At 38.8% G+C, this 15,520-nt stretch overlaps 1 protein-coding gene across 1 annotated transcript in view; it reads left to right on the top strand.

Annotated features, from left to right (window-relative positions):
* The window catches only part of LOC113685717 (uncharacterized), a 41,371-nt gene that overhangs the window by 8,615 nt on the left and 17,236 nt on the right, over positions 1-15,520 (top strand). The window contains exons 8-41 of the mRNA XM_089181680.1: positions 526-597; positions 1,075-1,113; positions 1,749-1,802; positions 1,894-1,947; positions 2,208-2,261; positions 2,443-2,550; positions 3,194-3,238; positions 4,119-4,172; positions 4,593-4,637; positions 5,096-5,293; positions 5,736-5,789; positions 6,338-6,382; positions 6,868-6,921; positions 7,062-7,115; positions 7,366-7,419; positions 7,834-7,887; positions 8,028-8,081; positions 8,289-8,333; positions 8,756-8,809; positions 9,063-9,107; positions 9,192-9,245; positions 9,444-9,497; positions 9,932-9,985; positions 10,431-10,484; positions 11,267-11,320; positions 11,575-11,619; positions 12,064-12,108; positions 12,192-12,245; positions 12,790-12,843; positions 13,413-13,466; positions 14,091-14,144; positions 14,399-14,452; positions 14,982-15,035; positions 15,454-15,507. Of these exons, the coding sequence (XP_089037806.1) occupies positions 526-597; positions 1,075-1,113; positions 1,749-1,802; positions 1,894-1,947; positions 2,208-2,261; positions 2,443-2,550; positions 3,194-3,238; positions 4,119-4,172; positions 4,593-4,637; positions 5,096-5,293; positions 5,736-5,789; positions 6,338-6,382; positions 6,868-6,921; positions 7,062-7,115; positions 7,366-7,419; positions 7,834-7,887; positions 8,028-8,081; positions 8,289-8,333; positions 8,756-8,809; positions 9,063-9,107; positions 9,192-9,245; positions 9,444-9,497; positions 9,932-9,985; positions 10,431-10,484; positions 11,267-11,320; positions 11,575-11,619; positions 12,064-12,108; positions 12,192-12,245; positions 12,790-12,843; positions 13,413-13,466; positions 14,091-14,144; positions 14,399-14,452; positions 14,982-15,035; positions 15,454-15,507 (1,974 nt within the window). The remainder of the gene's footprint in view (positions 1-525; positions 598-1,074; positions 1,114-1,748; positions 1,803-1,893; positions 1,948-2,207; positions 2,262-2,442; positions 2,551-3,193; positions 3,239-4,118; positions 4,173-4,592; positions 4,638-5,095; positions 5,294-5,735; positions 5,790-6,337; positions 6,383-6,867; positions 6,922-7,061; positions 7,116-7,365; positions 7,420-7,833; positions 7,888-8,027; positions 8,082-8,288; positions 8,334-8,755; positions 8,810-9,062; positions 9,108-9,191; positions 9,246-9,443; positions 9,498-9,931; positions 9,986-10,430; positions 10,485-11,266; positions 11,321-11,574; positions 11,620-12,063; positions 12,109-12,191; positions 12,246-12,789; positions 12,844-13,412; positions 13,467-14,090; positions 14,145-14,398; positions 14,453-14,981; positions 15,036-15,453; positions 15,508-15,520) is intronic.

The following is a 15,520-nucleotide window of genomic DNA, read 5'->3' as shown; positions in this document are numbered from 1 at the left end:
ACCGGTGCAGCGCTCTACCAACTGAGCTAACAAGCCAACTGGGAGCTGGACCAGCTTTCATTCACGTCTTTATCCGCAGTTCAAATATATGACTTTCATATATTCTTAACCATTTATTCATCACTTCACGGGTTTATTTAGAACCAACTTCATGACCAGCTCCCAGTTGGCTTGTTAGCTCAGTTGGTAGAGCGCTGCACCGGTATCGCAGAGGTCATGGGTTCAAATCCCGTACAGGCCTGAATTTTTTTTTTCAGGCCTTATTTTCACTACTGCCTAAGTAGTGCACATTATTGCGAGGTTCACTTTCATTCACTTAGTTAATTGTTGTAATACTTTGATTCTGAAAAATAAAAATCTCAGATCAGTCGCTATTTCTCGAATAATTTTTGAGTGTTGCCGACAACGATCATATACTCAAGGACTAATACAAAAAGAACAATTTATTTGATGTTGATAAAGTTCAAGACAAACGAAAAACCCATGTTCTTTGTAATAATAAAACATATTATTTGATCTTTGCAGACTCTTAATGGCCTCAAAGGGCCATACATGGTGCCCACCATAATCTCTGCAGGATCTATCATTCCTTCTCCTGTAAGTTGAACTTGCTGAGCTTTTTCAATCGTTCTTTTTAAAGGCTCTTACTTACCATAACTTAGTAACAAGTACGTTGTTGAATCTCTACCTAAGCTGTCCAGACTGGAAACTAGATCAGAAATGATCACTTGACATAAACTTCCCAGCAAACTACCACTAAGTATTCGGGTTGACAACAGTCCTATTATGATCACTGTCATGTTCATCATAGACTTTTCATTCCGATTGTGTTGTTTTTCATTGCGAATGTCTTCGCCGTAAATATGTGAGCTGTTATTAGCCAAATCATGACCACCTTCATTTCCACAAGAACTAGCATGCCAACAGAATTATCATTTTGAAGAGTTTAGACCTACTGAAAAACAGTAACACTAGGGAAATGTCCCCATCTTGAATCTGTATTCACTGTGGAACAATCTATAGACGCATATCTATAACTCAACATAAAATAGCTTTTTATTCTATGGTTAATAGATTGGATTGCAAGGACGTCAGGGTCAAAGAGGATCAATTGTAAGAATGATTTTGAACTTACAGTTGCGATATTAATAGTACTGGAAATACTTTAACCGAATTACATTTATGAAATCAAATATCATTAAACAGCGATTATCCCTAAAGCTTAATTCATGGAGTTTTAAAGCTCTACTGGCCTTTCTTATATATTATCACCAAAGTAACTTTGAGCAGACACTAGTGTTGTTTTATTCATTTTTTTTGTTTTGTTTTGTTTTGTTTGTTCGTCTGGGTTTTTTTCTTGTTTATTGTTTTCTCAGATGCCACGTGCACCACTGCCTAAGTTTTCTTCGTATGCCTAGCTTCACCTTCAACGCCCTAGCATCAGAAAGAATATTCTCCATTCTGTTTTCCATACATTTTGTAAAAAGCTAACTAGGAGAATTTGTTTAACAATCATGAGCAATTTTAGTTAGTGATCATTTCTTTTATTCTCGTAACCTTAATGTTTAATTTAGGAGTGACGTTGTGAGGAGAAATTAGATGCTAGTCGCTACTAGGTGTCAAAGGATTTAGACAGGAAAAAACACGAGAGCGTTGTTACGAACTCCAAATAATCGAACAAGTTATCTCAATTTTGACGATATACGCGCTGTAGTTTCTTTCAAATATCTGATAATCGGCTTTTCCAGGGTGCTATTGGGGTTGCTGGAATAACTGGACCGGATGGAGAACCAGGAATTCCGGTGAGTTAAATTTTCCATCACATCAATTTCAAAAAGCAAATGTTTCATTCGAGTAACGCCTTTTCAAATACCCTGTGCTGTTTGTTATCAGGGAGCTGTTGGACCGCTTGGACCCAGAGGAGATGCTGGATTCCCTGGGATTGACGTGAGTGTCACTAATCATCAACACAACTTCCTTCGATTGCTTAGATATTCCTTTATTCATTTGGTTGGTACCTAAATGTGAACATCTTTTTCTACCATTTGCCACAGCCTCTTTTTGCATTTTATGGGGGTGATGTGCGTTCCTCATGCCCGCACGCTTCACTCCAGACCGAGAGGTCCTGGTTCAAATTTTGGCCCGGTCACTAAGTTGTATTATTACCAAGTTTCAAAAATATTTTCCTTTTTAATCCTACTTAACAGGGAGACCCTGGACCTAAAGGACAAACTGGGCCCCCAGGCTATCCAGGAAGTACGGTGAGTCACAGTCAACCCAAAAATACACTCCCTACAGTTTTGGAAATAAGTGAACGTAGGTTCTATTTCAAATAATCACAAAAAAAATAAAAGAAATTGCAAAAGTTAATAATATCGAATTTCTCGCTCGGATCAAAGGTAGACACTGTTACTTACTTGCTAATTCAATTCAATTTCCCAGGGGGGTATAGGTGATGTCGGTGGAACAGGTGCCCAAGGATCAAGAGGTCCAAAAGGTCGAAGCGGAAGGACTGGAGCTGAGGGAGAGAGAGGAGAAGATGGTGATGTGGTCAGTAAAGCCTTAGTTGTCCGATGATAGTTACATATAATTTACTCTCGTTGCTTAATACCCTCCTTCGCTGCTGTCAAATGGCTTCTTCACGTAAGGGGGAGCCACGCGTTGTGTGACGCCACCAAACAAAGGCTGCAAAGGAGACTGATCGAACGATCACGCCATGATATTGCAACGTCACACAATGCACTTGACATTTAGTTGTAACGTTCATGTGTCATGATTCATAGTGAATAAAAAAGATGGTAATTTTTTATGCTCGGCCCTGGCCCTCCGAGGTCTGTGTCTCCATTTCTCTTGGGAACATATTATTTGTCCCATGCTCTTATCAAAACCAAAAAATCTCCTTTCATGTCACATGCCATTTTGTCAACAAAGGGCACGGTATTTATTCGATAAAGCGCCCAACCTCGAATAAGCGCCCACCCCCTCTCCCCCGCCCTCTCCTTCCCTTGTAGTCCTTTCCATAAAAGACCCAGCTGACGCTGGAATTTCTTCCCTGATAAAGCTTATCCTAACCGTTATTTAAAAGGTTTAACTTAATATTAGTGTACAGTTAAAAAAGAAAAAAGGGAAGGGACTCATTTACTTAAGCAGAAGTATAAAGAATTAACTGACCACGACGGTTCATTTATTGCAGGGTCAAATGGGAACAGTGGGTCGACCAGGGAAGGATGGCGAAATGGTACGATATCATTTGCTTGTTACTCTACTTGCTTAGTTTCTTAGCTTGATTTTCCGTCGATTTCTTGGGTCTGGCCTCCATCCTCCTGACAACAGGAAGAGCACCAGCTCAATTCCTAAACAGCGGTTGAAAATCGAGCCTACCTTGTTTCCTGTTCGCTTGCTAATTTCCCGGTTAGAATTCCCTTGTTTCTATCGGATGAGGCCAAGACTTCAATGTTTTTGTGTAGTACTTAAATGTTTAGTGGAACTGGTTTTTCGGAAACATCTCGATAACTGATGAGTTTGGTGAAAGTAATATACCTGTTTTCAGCCTGAGAGAAAACCTCATTATTAGCGATTTGACACGAGGATTTCTTCACCTGCGGGAGAGAATAACGCCCTAACCCTTAACACCCTGAAATCAATATTCATATTCTCCATACTGTTTTCTGTACATTTACTGAGGTGTTGACAAGGAGAATTTGTTTAACAATCAAGAGTTTCGTTAGTTGGTGATCAATTCCTTTATTCTCATGACATTAATGTGTGATTCAGTTGTGATTATGTATGGAGAACTTAGACGCTAGTCACTCCTAGTGGTTAAAGGGCTAGGTAACGCGAACCGGCGAGATATCTGCAAAGGGTCTAGCACTGAAAATAAGTGCCAGACGTCTCAAATCTTCCCGCTGACAGCCGCGGAAAAACCGGTTTCCTGCAGCACTAATAATGAGGGCGTGTGCACAGGCTTACCAAATGTGTACTTACGCTTTTTTTCTTTTTTCTTTTTTTTTCTTTTTTTTCTTTAACGAATGGGGTATGTGTTGAACCTCTACACTAAACTAGAAATTTTTCTCAATGCCGCAAGGTTGAAAGAAAGTCTTCGTTTATTTAATTTTCAGGGTCAGCAAGGCAAGAGCGGATTTTCTGGAACAGTCGGAAATCGAGGACAACAAGTGAGACCAAAGGAATTCTTGCTTGAAAATTTAATTCACTTTGGAGCGCTTACGTGAGAGTGTCAATGGGGTTAACCTATAGCCGTAAACGGCCGAAAAAATTTTAGCGGTTAGGCGTAAAAATTGAAAAATTTTAACCTTTAGCCGTAAAAAAAGGGTTAGCCGTAAAATAGAAATTCTAGTGACTACAATGGAAAGATATTAACCGTTAGCCGTAAATTGATCAAAATTTTAACCATGTACACAACCTTGTACGTTCCTCCTAAAAATGGATGAATTCACAAATACCATTATATATCTTCCCTTAAATACGTTTTATGGAAATTAGAAACACCATTCTTCTTGGCATAACTCGTTTCAGTTCGTATTTACACTTACAGCATTCATCGTTTCATTAATTTTGTTTACCACGTCATTTAGGGTATGCCAGGTGAGCAAGGTACGCCGGGAGATGTGGGTGCACAGGTGAGTGTTAATACGGTTAAAGATCGTCGTAACTGTGTATCTCTGTTCTCACTATTGTTGTTGTTTTGGACCATTTCCACAGGTGACAAAGCTCCAACCCCACCCCTTACCCCCCAACGACACCGTGGGTGGGGTCGGGGGAAGGGACGAAGCCCTTTAAGTATGCTTGCGGAAATAACCGTAAGAGCAGCACAAATTTCGCCGTCTAAAAAATTCAGTCGTATGATTTTCTCCATAAACCGTTCATCAGGATCGAGCTCGGAAAAATTTTTGTCGTAAAATTGTTTAGATAATTTCTTCAGCCTACGAACTATTTAGAGGACATTTTAAGAGATTTGGAAGGAGCATTGCTCTTCGCCTCGTATGCGATGAACCCCTTTTTCTTAACGTTTTAAAACGCTCCACCCTCTTTTCAACCATTACCAACGATACCAATAAGCCTTTATTTTGATTTACAGGGTGTTACCGGTCAAACAGGTTCCCCGGGGGCACCCGGTATTGCGGGACAAAAAGGCTCTAATGGCAATCCGGGCTCTTCCGGTGACGTTGGCTACACTGGTGCTACTGGGGATACGGGTCCTCAGGGACCCCAAGGAAAAAACGGAGAACTGGGAGAACAAGGACCAGGGGGTGAAAAAGGAGCCGAGGGTGCAGGGGTAAGAGATGAAATAGACTGCTATAACTTTAAAGTCTTTTGCTTTCAGCGTAATTATTCAAGGAGAAGTATGCTTCAGAAACGAAAATGAATTTAACCCCTACCATCAAAATACAAACATGAAGTTATGACACTTTTCACTTTTTGAGGTTTTAAAGCTTCCACAACCTTTTGAAGGATTTATTCAAGTGTACCATGAAATTCATTCATGGAGCCCACCATTTTGAATCGTGTTTAGCAGCCTGGCCTCATTCCTCTCTTCGTCAATGTTCCGAAATTGGTTTTGATATCAAGGAGCTGCAAAGCAAGTTAAAAACAAATTTACTCTGTGGAATATCAAAACTCGGTAAAACTTTTAATATGTGTTCGTACTTGTTAGCAGCAGAAATAAACAAAATTATATGGTCTCTGTAACATACCTCCCCTCTCGGTTGACGACTTAGGGTGACTTCGGACCACCGGGAGAACAAGGAGAGCAAGGCCCCCCTGGAGAGCAGGTAAAGCGATAAACTAGAGATTGTGTTTTTTGATTATAGGACAGTAAAGTTTAAACCAAATTCAGATCTCGAACATTTTCCAAAATTGTGTGATTTAACAAAAATCAAGTATCAATCTTCAACGGCCCAAATCCGCCCCGACAAACTCGTAGCCATTCACGCCAAAACTTAAACATGTTTTGAAGATATTTTGCTGAACACGCTTTAAAACTGTTTTCCTCATCGAAGCTGCTCAGATAAATATATAAGTTCACTCCAATTTTAGCATATCGAAAACACAAGTTAGTGACTTATTGAATGCTATCGAAAATTCAGTTTTTCAGTTCTCTGTATTTAATTTTTATTCAGTTAAATACGGCTTAACTAAACATGTTTTGTGATGTGAATGGGGCATAAGTTTATAGAACAATGAAGATATCTATATGTCGTCACTTTTACCGTTTAGTGGTTGAATTTAGCAGTACAGTTAAATTGCTTTGTCAACGGTAAAGGGAAGTTTTATTTTTGCCTGGATCGTTTTATCTCCTGATAATTTTATGACTTTACAGGGTGCCCCAGGGGATACTGGGCCGACAGGACCACAGGGAGGCCTTGTAAGTGCAAGTGGATATTTCTTATATTGGATTTACGACAACGACTCGTGTTTTATTTCCATACGTCAATCGTTGGCCGGCAGAATTGTCGTACCGAACAACTGGCATTACTTAAGCTTTACTTACGATCAAAATTATTCCTACAACCAATAAAAACTTAGCTCACTCACAACACTATCACGTAACTCACAAACATCTTTTTTTCATTATTTTCACCTTTCATAGTTAGTATAGGCTACAACATGATTTCGAGTGCACTTTAGTGTGAACAAGCACGAATGAATGAAAAAAGCGTAACAGAAAGTCAAAGCGTACGAATTTTTTCCGCGCGAGCGTGTCATTTGTAATTTACACTCGCGTAACATAATAAATGCACTCGTTTTCGGCCAATCAGAGGCGTATAGTTTTTCATGTATATTCTTAATGCTTAAATTGAATCTACTATCAAAATGGCCGTTTGTAAGTAACTCTCCATCCTTTAAAAGGGTTCAGAAGGACTTCCCGGTAAAGCTGGATCCCAGGGAGCCAAAGGAAAACAGGTTTGCCCAGCCTTAAAGTGTTTTAAGTTTTTGGAAACTTCCGTCCACTTTCGGAAGGTTCCGTCCACACTTCCGCCCGAATTCGGATACTTTCCGTCCGTTTTCAGACGATTTTTAACGACGAAAATTTGCAATTCTAGGGTGAAACAGGTGTCCAAGGAGGCACAGGGTCGCCAGGTTCTGCCGGTAAAAATGTGAGTAGGTGTTTCTGTTTTTGTACGTTTATTTCTCGTAAGAAACTTTTATTCTATTTTTAACCTTAAAGGGCGCAATCTGATGAGTCTATAGTGACAATGAACAAATAGTGGATACTAGATCAGTCCTTCATCACTGTTTGGGTCTAACATATTTGTGTTTTTAATTCATCTGTGTTGGTGCCTCTGTTGATATGACTCACTAACTCGCTGACCATTGATTGATTATTTTGTTGTTGTTTTATTGCAGGGTAGCCCGGGTGGGCTTGGTTCCCCTGGTACTTCAGGTTACACAGGATCAATGGTAAGACAAGCTGTGAAAGATAATGTTAGTTTGCGAATAGCGCAACCATACTTGGAGAAAAACAACTCAGATTGGTCCCTATAGGTGCTGAATCCACGACCTTTTAATAACTTCTTCGGTTGCTCTACCACTGAGCCGAAGGAGACTCATGGCAGACTAAGCCGTTTAACTAGATCCATAGTCACAAACTTACCTCATACGGCATGGCAAAGGATAGGAATGTCGATATGTAGTGCTTCTGCACAATAATGACGATGAACAACTGATTTGTTTGTTCCTCTGACGTAAAAAATATAGACTTTTGAAGCAGATCTCAATCATTTTGAGCTCAAAATTCTGTTTCTACACAACATGGAATTGGCAATCTACGCAACAAAACTCTACATGGTATTTAAGGTCTATTACATTTTTCAGGGAGAAGCAGGCGCTCAAGGTGAAAGAGGGTCAATCGGCGAGAAAGGATTGCAGGTATTGTCATTTGATAGGGACATTCCGAACCTGATTTTCAAGTTGAGACCCTGGCTTGCTTAATTGTGGCAATTTGAGGTATAGAATTAATTATCATGGCATATTAAATTGATATGTTTGCTTTGCCATCATCTTTTCAGGGAATTGTTGGAAATCGAGGCTCAAGAGGATCTCGAGGTCAAGCGGGCATGCAGGTGTACCTAAGGGCTATTCTCAGTTTTCTTTTTTTTTTTTTTGGATAATCGAATTTTGAAAATTTTTTAAAGCACATCCGGTGCACACAATACGAGTAATATCCTTTCCTTGTAGATTGGTATCATGAAAAAATGATGTCATATGGTATGTATTTCCTTTAGCACAAAAATGGAAAATAATCAACAATGAATAAAATTGCTTTTCAGGGGGTACCAGGAACACAAGGCCTTACAGGATCACAAGGAGAGCGGGTAGAAGATTCATCTTTTCCTCAAAAATTGAATGAACAATCAAATGTTTTCTTTTAAATAAGAGGTTATGCATGGTAGTTATAGCTGCCTCTAAATTACTTCTAAGACAATTGACGGCCTAAATTGAACAAAATTTTTCTTGGTGAGATGCAAAGTTATTTAATATTTCATAATTTTGTGTAATATACCTACCAGGTGATTTGTACATAAATTAAATTAGTCTGTCTTTATTTAAAGGATAAAATTACGTTATAAATAGCTTGTGATCCTTCACTAAACCCCACCCGTGTTTTCTCTTTCTTTTTTTGCTCCGGTGTTACAGTAATAATTATATCTCGTTTGCTTTTTTTTGTTGTTTTTGTTGCTTTTTTGTTTTTTTTTGTTCTGTGAAAATCATTGGTCTCATTTCATACATTATGCAGGGTGGTAGAGGTCGAAGAGGATCGCAAGGAAAGGCGGGAAAACCTGGAACTCCTGTTAGTATGCAACCCTAATGTTGGCTAGCTTAGTTTGTTCACATCATTTCAATAGGTTTATGTTTTTGAAATTGCTTTATGGCATTAGGAGGTGATGTAATTGTTGTATTTTTTTTAACCCTCTTTACTTCGTAGATAATTCTGCCATTCCCGTAATTTATAGAGAATTTTGAAATCATGAATTTACCTGTTCGCTATCAAACTTGTCACTGAAATAAATGATAGTAATCAGGTAATATTTTAATTTCCTCAGGGAGCGCTTGGCGAAAATGGCACACCGGGAACATCAGGCCAGATGGTATTTATAAGAAGAGTTACTAATTCAATTTTTTTCGTGGCTCTTGATTATTTTCGTGTTAAAAGTAATTCTTATTGTATTCAGGGCCCTTCAGGAGTTTCTGGACCTACTGGAATGCCTGGAGAAAAAGGAGCTCAGGCAAGTGAATTGACCTTGTAACTGTGTCAGTTGAATATCCACCGTTCCTTCCAGTCCTGCATTTCTTGTTCCTCCAAATTTTCCGCGTAGCAGTTCGCCTTTGGACCTTGCATTTCCAATCTTGAAAACAATAATGGAATATGGACTGATACATGTTACAATTATTTTTTATTCTCTTTTTTCCTTTTTTCGCTTTAGGGTGAGGAAGGTCCCCAAGGAACTCGTGGTGAGGCAGGACCAATTGGGGCAAAGGTAATAATCAACCAATTATTTTGGGAGCCTATGTTATATATGATATAATTGGAAAATGTTAGCTTTAACTATCTTACATCCATGAAGCGCTGAAGCTGATATTGTTTTGAAAAGCAACAACAACAAAAACGACACCCCAAATCTCTTGAAACATCTTATAAAATACATTTATCTCAAAAACTGCTGAAGACATTGCATAGAGTGTTAGTTGTATATGCCACACATGCACATGTCCACTCATCATATTTTGTGGTCCATGGCTCACGAGCTCAGCCATCAGGGCCCGTCAGCCGTGAAAAAAAATCGAGAATTGCAACACACTATGGCAACTTTCCACAATAATTGATATTTACCAGTGCATTAAGCCAGAGACAAATTTGAATTATGATATAGAGATAGATTAAATATAAACAGATGAAAACTTTGTCTTATAGGGTGAGTCAGGACCAACTGGGAACCAAGGCTCACGTGGATCGATGGGAGAGCAGGTTTGTTCGTTACATTTTTATTATTACAGTATATTGTTTATTTGATAATTTATTTTGGTTGACCCTTAGAAATGCATTTTAACCTCCTCACAAAAAATGAATTTTGTCATGGTATTCCTGCGCAGAATCCCTCTGCAAGGTGCAAAATTTGTAGAACTAAGTATTAAACTCGACACGAAAGGAAAACAGCAGGATAGTTTTTTTAATTTACGAATACAATTCTACTGTTTGGTTATTGTCTGTCCTACGCTCTTATTTCAGCTGTGCTCCATATGATGATCGCAGGGAAAGCAGACAATAAACGAACAGACATGTTTTTGTATTGTGCAAAGACCAAATATTCTCGACCTCCTGGTGCTAGAAAATAAAAGCAAAATATAATAATAGCCATGTTCTGGAATTCACTGATTTGGATTTTTCTTCTTTTTTTGTTGGTTTCCTTTAGGGAATTGAAGGCCCTGCTGGAGAAAGCGGATCAACTGGAGAAGATGGTGATCAGGTTAGCTCCTATGGAAATAGATAAAATATTTGGGGACCTCCACTTTGTGCAAAAAAATAATAGTAATAATAATAATTATCTAAACTGCTATATTTTACAAGGATTTCCAGCCCAGAGAAAAGTCGAACTGCACACGTGTAAAGTAACGATATTTTTTACATGTATTTGATATTGCCAATCAGCTGCTGACACATCGCTCGCCTTTTTGCCATTCTGGTCAGGTTGACGAATGAATGGCAAAGCGTTCACCATTCTCAATCCAAGGTTGTTTGTCGAAATTCTTTCTCTTCTTTCTAGTTAAGGCCTTTGGTGTTTATGTAACAAACAAAGTAATACATGATTGCTTGTGGAAATGGAATTCGCCCTCTCGTATTCAACTCGAAGACAAACTCCATCTCTACGCGTGCCCATGTTTATGAAATTTGTTGAAATCTTAAAAATTGTCATCTACATGTTTATGCCTGTAAATCTATAACCGCTCGTAAACAATTCAGCCAGCTGGTGTAAGCTTGACGTTTTGACCCTAATTTTTTTCCTTGATGCCTCGAAAATCAGTCATTTCAACCAAAGTTGTTAATAAGTGCCTGGTCTCCAGAAGTGCTCTTGTTTGTTTGTTTTTTTTTACTATCATATGTACCATAACTGTAACATTATTGAGTCATTACTAATTTAAAAACTGTCGATTCGACCAGTAAAATGGCGAAACCTTGAAATTTCAAATAATGGAATATCGATTTGATTCTTTCTTCTTGTTTAAACCATCCTCTCTTTCTGAATGTAAGGGACCCACGGGGACTCCAGGAGATGTTGGAAAAGCTGGTTCTTCTGGATCGGAGGTTAGTACTGGTTTTGGATATTTCCTGAATGGCCTGGGAGTCACTTTACATATATGGCTAACATATGGCAACAGAACGTTCTGTCTGTAATCATACTGGTGGTTAACCGGTCGGATTCTTGCTTCACAGTCGTCACCGATTTTGTTAATCGTTCGTATGAATACAGACTGAGTTTTACTTTAATTAGTGAAATTGGTTTTATTAACATCAAAAGAAATTCGCAAATATTAAACCTGTTTCTTCTTAATCACTAGGGTGCAAAGGGAAATGCTGGAACAAGTGGCCTGACTGGAAGAACGGTACCTCTAATTAAGAACTAGCATCCTTTTGTTATATCCGCAAAGAAGCATGTTGCAGAATACAATATGATCTTTATCATATGAATTTAAAACGCTAGTAAAAAGTTCAAGACATATTCAGAAAATATCTTAAAATCTGATGCATTATTTTGAATGAGAACTCTAGCCCTCATCACGGGAGAGTGATGTGAAAAAATTTCCAAAAAAATAAAAACGATTGTATTTGCAGTTCAAATGTAATGTAAATTTGAGCAATTGTTATGATGATTAAGTCTTTTCCTCGTGTGCCAAATGAATGCCATCGTCTCGATTCAGCGGATTCCTGCATGCAAGTGTTTATCTTCGATGCTTCTACAAGCCTTTGGACCACCAATTTGCACTTGCATGGATATTTTAGGGAGAAGTTACGAAGGCGTCAAAGGGTTCATATGTCTATGTTTTCAGGGAGCGCCTGGGTCGTTTGGGTCACCAGGATTATCTGGAGAACAAGTAAGTAATGTTCACACGCGGCTTGGTGCATGGAAATAAATTTTAGAACGGATTAATTACCAAGAAGAACGTTTTTGTTCTAGGGACCTGATGGACGAGTGGGGGAACGAGGCGATGAGGGCAAAAGCGGCCCAGCGGTGAGTAACAATTACATGCATCGGAAATAATCGCAAGTTAAGAAGATTCACAAAAACTGTTTCTTACGGTCCTTTTTATGTTAAGCTCCATTGTGATCTGTGATCATCTACCATATCGATTATTCGATTCTGTATCCAAATGCATTTATTGGATAAATAATACCGCTACATTTACTTTCCCTTGGTATAAATACAATTGTAACTGTCCGATAACTGTCTCCTGGCCGTTCTTAAAACAAAATATATCCTGCCCGTGGTACATTACTGACCTCTAGTACCGCTGCTCTCCCCGACTTCCCCTTGGGAAGTCTGGAGTCTGTTTTAGAAAACACACTTGTTTCCTTTGAGGCCAGAAGTTAACACTTCTGAAGGAAATATTTATATTCTTAAAGTATATAATCACACTTTTTACGATGTAAGCCACTGAATTTTTATTAAAATCGATACCGTATTACGCCCTCATTTCCCATAAAAATTAGGAAAATACGCTTCTAAATTTCTCCTTTGACGATTTTAACTTTTAGCGGTTCTGTTTAACTTTAAGGGACCACCAGGGCCTATCGGCGAAGTCGGTGATGTTGGAAGTCAAGGACAGACGGTAAGGAACGAAAGACGCTTGACGTTGTTTGTCGATATTGCTGTCCCATGAGCAGTAAATAGAACATACCAAGTCATAGAAAGGATAAATCGCTCAAAGAAAAAGACGAAAATATCTACTTTCATTTCTGAGGTTTTATTTTGAAGTGGAAGGCGACCTAATATGTAGGGAGTCAGATAAGAAATCTAAGCTGGTGTTAAACGAGGGGGGAGCACTTGTTGAATTGCGTACGGTATGCATGCTTCCAAGGTGCATAAACCATAAAATCAACACACGAATGAGAAAAATAGTGTGATAACTTCACGGGATATAATTGACAGCATTAGTTTTCTATTTTATTGCAATCATCAGAAGCATGCGATCTATGAAGATCTAGATGTGAAGCATTCCTTCTGCATTTCGAGTTCCGTCTCGACGGTTATTGAAGCAGCACGGAACATTTTCACAAGTTTGGTTCTGAACCTCAGAGTTCGCATGATATTGAAATTATCGGTAAAATGCAACACGTAATAATTCAAAAAGGTTTTGTCATCATTTCTATCTTTTTTCATTTTCCATTTATGTGACAGGGAGGTCTCGGATCACCAGGACCTACAGGACCCCCTGGAGCAACAGGAGGAGAGGTAAAACGTCGTGACAATGGTAGACGAAAGAATTCTTACATACGAGGCACGAGTGCTCGAGAGACGGGCCAATTATGAGCCCACAGTTAATACTGCTAGGGGATTTTGCACGTGAACAAGATTTCAAGAAGCTCTTCGCTTGCATTAACATGTATCAACGGCAAAACAACAGGATCGAATATTGCTACAATTGTCCAGTTTGTTTAACTGGAAATACAGTCATATTTAATTCATCTGCTATCTGTGTTCAGGCTCAGAAAGAGGAGAAGCAAAAGAAAAAATGCGGACTCACTGAAAATGTGAAGGCTTTTAAAACCATACCCTGTTCGGTGGTACACACTTATTCAGGCCAAATAAGGGAGTGTATCTTTTAATTATATGGACACCAATAAACTGTCGGGGAAACTTGACGACAAGCAGGAGGTAATGTGCGATGGACTAGCAGCCCCTATTTTAGAGGACTAATAGAACTCATTCTTTGAAAAAAAAACAATTAAATTAACTTCACTAATAATGAGCCAATAGGTTTATGATGATTAAACTTTCGCTCCTTGTCTCTGTGCAATCGAATAAATGTTCTTGCCATGTTCATGTTCATGCTTGAAATTCTTTTTCTCGGTGTAGGGTGATGCAGGACCAGTTGGTCGACGCGGCGAGAATGGTGCTACTGGTCAAGCGGTATGTGAGAACTATTTTTCCTTAGAATGTCGGGTTTTAATGCTTTATACTTTTGCAGTTTGTAAATTGAGATTGATAACAGTAGAGACGAGTTTGATAAATCCTCCTAAGGGCAACCTCAAGCAGGCGATTTCATAGCACGATTGACTGATACTCCAGTGTTCCCGATGCAAAACAGCAAACGTAGAGATGTTGCACTTTTAGGCTTTGTAATGGCGAGCAATATTTGCCTCTATTGTCTTAAATACACCCAGGGTGTCAGTGGCGAACTAGGAGAACAAGGAATGACGGGCGATATGGGCGTCAAGGTAAGTGTTACCAGAGATCTTTAAAAGGTTCAATGTTGCATTGTATATGGTTTATTGACCAAGAACCTGGATATCGGAAAATATTGCTACTGGTTTTTATGGCTCGAGACGAAGTTAAGTATAAATGTCGAAAGAAAGCGGAGGTCCATACAACAGAAAGTATCGAGTCATCTTAACCGAACAAACTTGATTTACTACGTGGCAAATCGGTTACGCTAAGAACAGGACCAAAAATGAATTTTTTGAATCAAAATATTCATTGCAGCTGAAAGAAGTTTAAAACAGTTTTTCAGTATGTATACTGGTTTCAAGGATTATGCAGAATGTATACCTGCTCACATGCAGCCAACCATGATTTTAGTGAAACTGATAGATGATGAGGAAATGTAAGACCAGATGAAGTAAAGAATTGTGTTTGGGTGCGTAGGATTTACTTTCTGGCGATACGATCGGCATGAATTGGTAGAACTCAACTGAAATGTAGGTTAATACTGCCTCACTTAAGTTAACTTATTGTGTTTTTTGAAAGGGAATTCCTGGGAACGATGGAATAGGTGGACAAATCGGCGCTAGTGGAGGCTCAGTAAGTTTTCCCTGAAATTACAGCTATAAGAAGATTCCTGTACGCTCTTTCGAATGCTATATTTAGAACCACTTCCTCTCAGTTTGTATTAAAGAAATAGATTATACTCTCGACATTTCTATCGCGCAATGTTTCCTCTTGCGGCCCTTTCACTCGGTCAATAAGTTCATAGTTTTGCACACTTATTAGTATTGAAACTCGTGTGACTAAAGGTAAAAATTTTCGGTGTTGTTACTTTTGCTAAAAAAAAAGGAATTAGTGAAAAAACATTGTTTACGAGAGGTTCCTTACTGAGGAGAAACTTAAGTTAAGAGTTTTTTTCCATCATATAGTCCCCTGTGTTTTCACAGACCAACGAGGTAAATAACTCACTAAAAGAGACGATTAAATACGCCAGTTTTACTTTTTTATGATCCAGGGCCCACGTGGCGACCCAGGAACCAGCGGATCAGCAGGTTACCCGGGTAGTCCTGTAAGTATGTGAC

This window comes from Pocillopora damicornis, chromosome 9 (assembly GCF_964200805.1).
Source record: "Pocillopora damicornis chromosome 9, jaPocDami1.2, whole genome shotgun sequence".
NCBI lineage: Eukaryota > Metazoa > Cnidaria > Anthozoa > Scleractinia > Pocilloporidae > Pocillopora > Pocillopora damicornis.
This window is presented reverse-complemented; position numbering and strand designations above follow the sequence as displayed.